Genomic DNA, 10,192 nt, shown 5'->3' with positions numbered 1-10,192 from the left:
CAGGGGCGAAGAGACCCTGTCCCGGTGGAAGTGGGGAAACCCAGTCGGGTACAGAAAGCAGAGGCCATGGCGCAGAGAGGAGTCGCGGCTTTCCGGGGCTCAGCCCTAGAGCTACGGACCCAGGCTGCGGAGATGCTCGCGCTACCCACTCGAGCCAAGCAACCGATGCTTCCAGGCGAGCTCCGCGGGGCCGAGGTGCCGGGAGAACCGGCCCCGGGCGCCTGCGCGCTGCCCGACCTGGGTAACCGGCAAAGTGGAGCCCCGGGGTCGAAGTCCTAAAGTTACTAATCCCGCGCAGGGGGAGAGAGCGTGCCTCGGGCCGCCCGGGGCGGTCATTTGAGCGTGTTTACTTAAAGACTTTGCAAGCAGAGCGCGCGCGAAATCGTCGGATTTCCAGCAAGGCAGCAAATATTTGCAGGCAGGAGAAAGAAGCGGAGCCGAGCCGCGCCGCCGAGTCCCTCCCCCCTGAGTCCCGGCGCCGGCCTGGGCGGACCCGGCCGCGCAGTTAAAGACAGAAAAGAAACCGGGAATCTGCGAGGCTGGGGGGCGGGGAGCGACACCAAAGGCCAGAAACTGCAGCACGGCCCGAGGCCCTGACGAGCCGGGCCTGGGGGAGGAGAAGTCCCTTCCCATTCCAGCTCGATCAATCTTGCTGGGCTGCGATCGGTCAATAAAAACAGTGTGAAGCGGCCGCTGTCGCTGTGAGTCTGGGGAGGAAGTGGAGGCCAAAGGTGTCGAGGCCGGCGCCAGCGCCCAGCACCAGCCAGGTCCGCGGCCTCGCGGTCTACACGCCGCAGGCCGGGGGACAGAGCTTTGCCGGGAGCAGAGCATGGCCCGGCGGGGCCTTTAATTGGGTGTCTCCATTTTAATAGAGGCCATTGTTCGAGCAATTAGCCAAAGACAATAACCGCCCAAAGGCGTTTAATTCGATTCCCTGCGCCGGCCGCAGTCCGCGCCGGGGCGCTCTGGAAGAGTGGCCGAGGCTGCGCGGAAGGGAGGGTCCGCTTGGGGAGGCGCCGGCTCCTTTCCTTGCTCGCTTTGCCTTCAGTGTGGGAATTGGAAAGGGCGACAGGGGCAAGATGAAAGCGGGGCGAGGGCGACCTGAGCCAGGTCAGGGCGGGAAACTTGTCCCCGGCCTCGCTAACCCACGCCGGGCGCCCCCGGGCCCGCCGCGCCTTTCGCTGCGCGCGTCCAGCTGTGGCCGCCGCGCAGGTCCCCAGCGCCTGTTCAAAGGAGAGAAGCCGCAGGACTGGGTCGTGAAAACTGGCCTCCTTCCTCCTTAGCCCCGGGTCCCCATTTCGGTCACCCGAACCATGTCCAAATTTCCTTCCCTATGGTGGGAGGAGGGGCAAAGGAGAGATCCCGGATAGTGGCGCGCGCACACCTCCCTCTCCAACCCAGCCAGTCTCACTGCCCCCTCCTCCGCCTCGGCCCCTGGATTAGGTTACCCTGGCCGAGCGAGGGTTTTTACTGGATAGGACTATAGCACAGGTAAAGCTGTATAAACAGCTCGCCGGCTGTCGGGCGGGAGGGTTATGCCGGGGACACGGCTCCAGGCGCCACCGCTGGCCCCGGCTGCGCGGGCCACACCGCGGGGAGCTCGCTGCGGCACGGCGCCCCGGACCGCGCAGGTTAAATACTTATTATCTCTGCATCTGCCACCCGGGCCCCCTTTTTCTTTCCCTGGCGAGCTGAAATGCGGAGAGCGGGGAGCAAGATCTAAACGGGAGGAGAAAGCAGCCGGGCAGTGGGCAATGCTGGTTGAGGATCCCGGCCCAGCAAGGCTGGCTCTTCTCAAACAAAACCCAGCGAGCAGGGAACCTGGGGGAAAGCAGAGAAAGAGGGGCCCTAAAACTCACTGGCGAAGGGAAGATGATGGAGGCGGGTGCGTCCAAGGGGCAATTCTCCCCGCGGCTCCCACGCCCACGCGCCCCGGGCCCGGAGTCTACCTTCCCTGTGAAATGAGCCATCGTTTTGGGGGTGGTATGTGATTTGATTTGCCCTTTTTTCTTTTCCTTCATTTCTTTTTTCTTTTTCTTTTTTTTCCTGTATTTTTGTTTTGCTTATTCATCTACCACCGTTTAAAACTCGGAAGGAAACCCGCCCAGGCCAGGAGGAGCCGCGAGTGGTGGGGAGAGTCAAAAAAGAGGAGATGCGCTGGGAGATTACCCCCGCCCCCGCACTCCGCCCCCAGCCCGGCTCCGGCCTCCACTTCGAGGGATCCTGAGCCTCCCACAGCCACTACCACCTTTTCCCCGGTTGAGAAAACCCCTGATTGTAGCGAGATAAAAATTGGGTAGGTAGGGGTGCAGCGGAAAGGGGGAGACGGGAAGGGAGAAGACAGGGGATTTCTGCTTTCGGGTTTAACAACGCACACGTGAGGCGGGTGGCAGTTGGGGGGAGCCCTGGGTTGGGTGGGAGAGAAAGAACTCGCCTTGAGGGTGAGTGGAAAGCAATTGGAGTCACCCTGGAGGAAAAGTGCCCTTTTCAGCTCTCTCCCCCCTCCTGGAACAGGTGGATGCCGCCGAAGAAAAAGAAGGGATGGAGGCAGCCCAGCCGGCCGCCCTGGGTCTCCAGGGTAAGCCGGAACCGCTTACCCTGCCCTCAGCGGCATCAGTGACTCTTAGGAGCTTGCTACTTCTAGACCCGGCCTCTCCTCCCTCCCAGGGCACCCCTCAGCCTCACTGCTATAGCACCCAGGACTCCAGCCCCTGCACCTAGGAAAGGCTCCAGCCTGGCAGAAATTCACCCATTTCAAGGCTTGGCCCACCAGACCTTAGCATTGCCGGGTGAGGTGGGGTGCACGCGGTGCTCAGGACCGCCAGTGGAGTCACCTGCTCCACTACCCCTGCCTGGACACCCACCTCCTCACAGCTACCCAGCTCCTGAGGCCCCTGGCCAACTACAGCCCCAGCCCCCAGCGCGGGCCTCACCCGAGTCTCCTCCGTCTGCTTCAGTTTGGCCTTTTTGGAAGGAGGTCTTTATCTGGGGACTATTGTGTTTTGACTGCTTTGTATTAGCCAAGGAACTGGAGTGTGATTGTAGCGGGACGATCTGGCAGGCGGAGTGTTCACAGCAGGGGTAGGAAAAGAGGGGGAGAGGGACTCCGTTCAGATCCTGGAGACAGTAGAGGCGCACTTTTAAAAGCACAAGCCGTTCGTGTCTTCCTTTGGACGTGCTAGAGACCCCCTGCTAAAAAATCCATGTTTGTGCCTGGCTCAGAGGTGCAAAGGAGAAGGTTTGGCGTGCGCACCCTTCTCCCGGCCTCCCTTGGTCCCGGGCTGCCCCCTACCCACAGCCTCTCCCTCCCGGCAGCTCAGCTGTAGGCTGCCTTCCACCTCGCGGACCCCAAGCAATTTGTTATACAAAACAAAACAGCAACCAGACGCATGTGCCTGTTCTTCACTAGCGCCAGCAGTCCAGCAGCGACGGACACCCGGCGGACCTCAGCCGGGACGCCTCGGGCAGCTGCTTCTTGCTCGCTGCCGCACCCACCTCTGCAGCCCAACTCCGGTCAGCCCAGCAGCCAAAGCAAAAAGGAGATTCTCAGTTTGCTCCCTTGGAGGCTGCAAAGCCTCTCTCTGGTTATTCCAACCATTAAGGAAAAAAGATGGGAAAGATTTGGTCTGCACACAAAGACATACCAGAAGAATGCACATTTATGTGTAAAATAGCCCAGGCACCAAGAATGAGACATTACTTCAGTACAGCCTAGAAATGGTTAAATATAACTGAATGCTAGAGGACAGAAGTGGTTTTGGGATCTGCCCCACACACCTTATCAGGATCCCTAATTCCCCGCCATCTCCTATGGTTCCAGGACACAAACTGCTTTAACCTCCAGAAGAGGGGTTCTCAGCCACCTGGCTCCCACGCACCTGCCGGTTCCCCAGGCACTCTGTGTGTCCCGGGGCAGCTGGAAACCCTAACAGAAAACCCCTACTGAAGAATGCTCAGGAGTTCCCACTCCCATCCCTTCTCTGCACCCCTGACTGTCCCCACCTCATTTATCTTTTGCAAGAAGGTAGGTTGCAAATGTCAAATAAAGAAAAATGCAGCTTGCCAGGTCTCCTTGCTTTTGGTGGGGACAGAACAGCCCCAGTGCTGGGGCTGGCAGAGACCTCTTGTGCAGAGTGGAGGATGGGCCGGTGGATTGCAGCCACTCCGCATTTTCTAAGCCCTGCGGCTTCTTAGGCCAGGGACTTTGGGCTTTAGGAGGCAGCTGGCTGGAAGCTGCAAGCAGAGACTCCTGCTTGATCCCACCGAGAGACTCCATAATCAGACCCACCATGCGACCACACACCCAATGGGGTCTTGGTCTGAACTGACACCACACCCCGACTGGGTTCAAATGGGTAGAAAACAATTCCATTCTTCTGAATGGCACAAATAGGTCATGGTAAGCCTCTCTCTCTCTCTCTCTCTCTCACACACACACACACACACACACACAATCAGCTATGTGGGCCCCCAAGCATCTCATTTACAGATGCCTGGATGGACTCAACGTGACTGGCTAGTCCCCAGCCCACCCATGGTCACTACCACTACCTTCCCTGCAGCAGCCGGTAAGCAGAGGAGACTTCAGAAATGCTGCTTCATCATGTATCCCTTTAAAGTTCTTAATGTCCCATCTGCGACCCCAGCATCGTGGTGAGCATGGACAATGGGGAGGAGAGAAGGACCAGGAAATATGGGAACCAAGCCGAGGGAGATGCTGTGCCACTGGACTCCCTTTCCTCCCTGCCCTTGCCAGAGAATCACCCATGTCACTTTCCTCAGGCACCCTGTCCTTATCCCAGAGAAAGAGAAGGCGTGTATAATAGCAGCTGTCCTGCCCAGACTCACTTCACTTCCTTGACATTTTAACATTATCTGTCTTCAGGGGGCAACTGCCTTTGAGTGACTTTTTGGAGGTCTGTTGGTCTGATGTCCGAGAAGTTAAGTCCAAATCTTTTCCTCTCTGCCCCTTCCGCTTCAGATGCCCCTGGGCAACCTCTGGGGAGGCTGCGGTTTTCTCACCCACCTCAGGGTGCTCCTGGAAGCAAAGAAGCCTCCCAACCCCTAGCTTCCCGGGGCTATGCCAGATGCTGACACATCTGGGTTCCAACTTTATCTTACAGCGCACAGCTGTTTATTTAATTGTATGCAGAGACAATGAGCCTCAACACGCGCTTTAAAACAGAGGAAAATAAACATGAAATTGACGCTGAAGCCACCTTTAGGAGAAGGCTCCTGGGCACAGGAGTTGTCTTCCCCAATCCTCTGCCCTCCTTGCAGTGGGAAACGTGTCTCCGGCCCTTTCCAAGCATTCCCACGGGCTCTCATTCTTCCGCTGGGTTTTTCTTCACATCCCCACTTCTACCAGCTCTTTCCCGCAAACGAGGACATCCACACACTCACACACCGTGCCCGCCCAAGGTCACCACAGAAACCCAGAGATTTCCAGGGACTAAAAAGAACAATGGGAACTGGGTTCTAGTTGAGTTTCTTTCAGAGGCAGTCTGCCCTTTGGAGAGGAGGCCTCCTCCTAATTCTCTCCACGTGGAGTGGGGAGAGGGAGTGTGGAGTTAGAGAGGGAAGAGAGTGATATTCACTGACCTGGGCAGCTCGCTCCCGAGGGCCAGCTGTTTTTTATTTTTTTTTTCCTGACTCGCCCGGAGATCTGAAGGCAGAAATGACAGGCAGACTTCGCCACTGTGGCCGCCGCTGCCGTCCTGGCCGCTGGAACTGCTCACCGCATCTCAGGCGGGCTTCCAGCGAGAGGTAAAACCTGGGCGATGTGCGTTCTTCCTGGGAGCCCCCTCCCCTCCGCCTTCTCCTGCTCACTGTAGAGAGCGGAGCTCTTCCGGGTTGCGAAGAGGGAAAGGGAGGGAGGGAAGGAGAAAGAGCGAGGGAATGAATTTCACCCCCTTTTGCAAACAGGCAAACCGCACCTCAGAGGTGTGTGAAACTGACAGAGCTGGGGGGGTGGGGAAAGGCGGCCTGAAATGTGACCGGCACCTGGCGTCTGCACAGCCCGCTGTCTTCTGGTAGGGTTGGAATTAACGCTACACATGTCATCAGAAGTGCGGACTAGGTCATTACCGTAGGCATAAACCCATGCATGGCATTTTCCTTCCACTTTTGGGAGCAGTGGGGATGCAGGGGGGTGTCTTGGTCCAGCCAGTGTCATCCATTAGCAGGGCGAAGGAGCTAGGGTCTCTGCCCTCCAGGGCTCTCCCTCTCCCTTCCGACTATTTCTCCTGTTCCTGTCTATGCTGACGCCTCCAAAACGCCCCGATTCTACCTTCATCTCTCCTGAGCCGTAGTTGCCCTGTAAAAGTTAGGATGTGCAGGATGCTGGGTGACTGGCTGCTACCCCTTGACCCTCCTTGGAGTAGACATGAGAATATTTGGAGATGCAGTGTCCTTGGGCACACATACTAGAGGCTGGGGGGATTCTCCAGGGGTCTCAGTTTTTTGTGGTTTTTTGTTTTGTTTTGTTTTGTTTTGTTTTTTTGAGTCGGAGTCTCACTCTGTCACTCAGGCTGGAGTGCAGTGGTGCCATCTTAGCTCACTGCAACCTCTGCCTCCCAGGTTCAAGCGATTCTCCTGCCTCAGCCTCCCAAGTAGATGGGACTACAGGCTCCCGCCACCACACCCAGCTAATTTTCTGTATTTTTAGTAGAGACGGGATTTCACCATATTGGCCAGGCTGGTCTCGAACTCCTGACCTCATGATCCGCCCGCCTCTGCTTCTCAAAGTGCTGGGATTACAGGCGTGAGCCACCGTGCGCTGCCTCAATTCTTTTTAAGAAAACTTCTAGGACAAATCTACTTCTAGGAGAGTGAGATAAGAAAGCAGGAATCAGAGGTCGCGCTGGAGATAAAATGTCAGAAAGAAAATGATCCTGTTGGGCCACCCGTAGGGCCAAGTAAACTCCAGCCCTCTCTGCAAAACCACCTCTCTCCGGTACCATCCCTACCCCTGCTGGTGAAGAGATCAAAATAATCCACGGAGAGAGAATCTGTCATGAATAAATTTCGGCAAGAGTAAAATGAAACTCCATAAACATTGGGGTAGAAAGGCCAGAGTCCATTTGTTTTGACAGGTAGACTTTTTCCTTCACAATATTTATACAATAAGAATATGGAGACTGACTTTAAAAATAAATAAATCTTTGGGGAGAAATAAAACAAAATTTGTCTGTGGCTGGGCCAGGAAGTCAAGAAGTTTCTTGTGCTCCAACCGGTTGGATAGAAAGGAGTTGCTATTTTCATGGGGCAAAGGGTTTGGGGGGTGGCCATTTCGTGGCGGGGAGGCCCAGGCACTTGGTCCCTAGAGTCGGGAGAACTGGGGTGTGGACAGAGGTGGAGGTGGGGTGAGGGCGAAGCTGCGTGGACATGGGGTTCAGAGAGCGGCTGAGCGCGATGCCCAGGCTGGGGGCGCCACGCTAGGAGCCGTGCCGTAGCTCTGCGCGGTGGGGCCTCCTGCCCTCTCCTCTGGTTCCGTGGCCTGCCTCCAGCCGTCAGAACCCCAAACCAGCCTCCACCCAGGCGCACCCCAGCCCGTCAGCCAACCCACGTGCGTCTCCGCTGCACACCCCTGGGGGAAGTTTAGGCCAAGGGTCCAGGGAGAGGGACTTATGATTTGCCAAGTTGGCCGGGTCTGTCTGCCCTCTGGGGAGTCCCGAAGTCCTTCCCCCTCCGCCCCCCGTCGTCACGAATGCAGCCCCTCCTCCACCTTCCTGCCCTGTCCCTCCCGCCTTCCGCCACCAAGCGGCAGAGCCACGTTCTTGGCGCGTTTCGAGGACGCAGGGAGAAGGCCATCTCTTGACAGCTTGCACCCAACCTGTTGCCCTGACGAACGGGGTCGAGGGGGTGGGGGCTGCCTGGCCTGTCCCAGGAAGGTCCCTGCTGCTGGGAAAAGAAGCGTCGCTGGCATTCCGGATCCCCGGAGGGTCCCAACACCGCCTCCTCCCTTCTTGCGCGCTGCTCCCCCGTGGGGACTAGGGCGGGGGCTCAGGGAGGGGGCATCGGTCACCAAGGCGGCGACAGTTGTCTCCTTGACCCGGGCATTAACTGTACCTCAACTCGCCGACCACTAGGCCGGAGGGGACAATGCATCTTCCTCCAAGCTCCCCTCTCCGGCTTCTCGTCCTCATTCTCCTGCCCCTCCTCCCTTCCCGCCTTTGGCTCGCCTCCCAGGGGAAAGCCCTTTTCCCTTAGAACCTGGAACCCGCAAGAGCACCCTCTGAGACCCAAGGCGGGCTCTCCTGTCTCTCCTCCGTCCCCCGGGCCACCCAGGCCCTGATCGCCGGCGACCCTCTCTCCGCCTGTTTCCCGTCGATCTGGCGGCCTCGCTCCCCGTTCCTTTTCTGCTGACGCGGGCACTTGCTTTTCTCGGGTCTAAAGTGACTCCTTGGTGAGGGGTTGTGAAATCTGATGGCCTACACACATCTCCCCATCACCCCAATTCTACCTTTAAGGGAAGATGCCTTGATGAAAGGAAATTTAGCTGCCAAAGAGACTCAGGCTTTAAAAAGAAAATCCAAAGGGCTTAATAAAAATACTGCTGTTTTCCAATTTAATGGTCAGACAGGGGCAAATGCTGCCAGCTGGACATTTCTTGCTGTCTTGATGGGCTTGGGGTGGAAATCCTGCTGATTAGGGTGAGGTATTCCAGGAAAGCTGGGACAGGTTTGAGGGTGGGGAGGAAGTGGGGGAGGAAGGAGAGAATTTATTCTGAGAAGGAAGCAAAGGGAGAGAAATCCTCCCTGGTAGTAGCTTGGTCGGACTTCCTGGGCAGTAGGGCTGAAGATTTATTTCTGACGAGTGGACATTTGGCCAGGCACACAGCAAGGATACTGCTTTAATGAAGCCCCAAGTCGCTCCCTGAATTTTAAAAGCTACCACTCTGGCTCACTGATTCGTGGCTCTGGTTTCTGTGTGTGTAAATATACTTGGGGGTGACAGAGGACGAGGAGAGAAGAGAGAGTAAATGGCATTATGTATACAGGGACAACTGTCTATAGCTTACACACTAGGGAGCAGTGGAGGCCAGTTGCTCAGAGCCCACCCTAACCTAACATGCCTGAGAGGACAGGGGTGGTTTTGCTCCCAGGTTTTAGGACTTTCTGGAGGGAACCTTTACACCGAAAAGTTTTTGAGTGGGGTGCATGCCTAGAGTCCCAGCCCAGGCACGGATCCACTCACAGCCACACACAGACACGAACACCCACTGCTGGTCACCTCTTCCTCACACCCCATGATCCTGCGCCCTGCTTCAGGCCTCTCTGGCTCCATTTACCCTCGCTGAAGCCCCTACCACCAGTATTTTAGCCTTTTGTCCCGGGCGGGCGTTCATGCTTCTCAGAGGGAGATTCAGAGCTGAACCAGCTAGCGAGATGGACCAGAACCCTGGTCCTGGAGACAGAGCTCAGCTTTGGGACTCTTCCTGAAGGCAAACACCTCATCCTAATTGGCATCGGTGCCAGCCACTTTCAATCCTGTGGTACATCCTGCAAGTTTTATCAGACCACATTTCTAGAAGCTAAGGCATTTGATTGGATTTTAAATATAAAGGGAAGTCACTGGACATGTGGAAGTAGAAGATGGATCAGTAAATGACTGATAGATAATAGAAACAGCGTGTTCAGATCTCCACGATGGCCACGTAGATATGAAGTTTACCTGTTGGATAAAGAAAAAGGAGATTCCGTAGGAAGAGGTAATCAGTGGCAGAATCTCCAATCTTCCAAAGAACGTGTGGCCACATAGGCTCTGCAGCTCTGTGTAGAGCTGCAGAACCAACATATTTATTCATCCGCGTTTCCAACATCTTGTTTCTTTTCCCTAAAACACGTATTTTTCTTTCTGCCCATCAGTATTCAGAGTCACCCTCCCTTTTCAATTGTTCTACCTTCCTATAAATACTCAGATTGGTTTAGTTCTTTAAAGCGCACTCTGCCACAGGACAGCACACACCACCGGGTGTGAAAGTTCTCATCTTCCAGTTCCACTCATTGAGATTTATTTTATTATAAATATGCGTGGGGTGGGAATTGAGAGGGCATAAAGGAGGTATCACATGGGAACAATCCAGTTTTCTGCTTCTTCTTATAAAAGAACATTTTTGTTAGACTCAACTTTCAGAACCGTGACTACCACTACATTTCCGGGACCAAGAACTGCAACCCGGGTGGGGTGG

At 55.9% G+C, this 10,192-nt stretch overlaps 1 protein-coding gene across 1 annotated transcript; it reads left to right on the top strand.

Moving 5' to 3' along the window:
• LOC105518585 (putative uncharacterized protein FLJ45983) lies at positions 1-689 on the top strand (the record flags this gene model as incomplete). Its single annotated transcript, XM_011951625.1, has 1 exon — positions 1-689. A coding segment is annotated over one exon (279 nt), but the record flags the coding sequence as incomplete, so codon positions are not given.
• Between the last annotated feature and the right edge of the window lie 9,503 nt (positions 690-10,192).

The sequence above is a fragment of the Colobus angolensis genome, unplaced genomic scaffold (genome assembly GCF_000951035.1).
Source record: "Colobus angolensis palliatus isolate OR3802 unplaced genomic scaffold, Cang.pa_1.0 Scaffold321, whole genome shotgun sequence".
In the NCBI taxonomy this organism is placed as follows: domain Eukaryota; kingdom Metazoa; phylum Chordata; class Mammalia; order Primates; family Cercopithecidae; genus Colobus; species Colobus angolensis.
The sequence above is the reverse complement of the archived record's forward strand: the minus strand, read 5'-3'. Positions and strand labels throughout refer to the sequence as shown.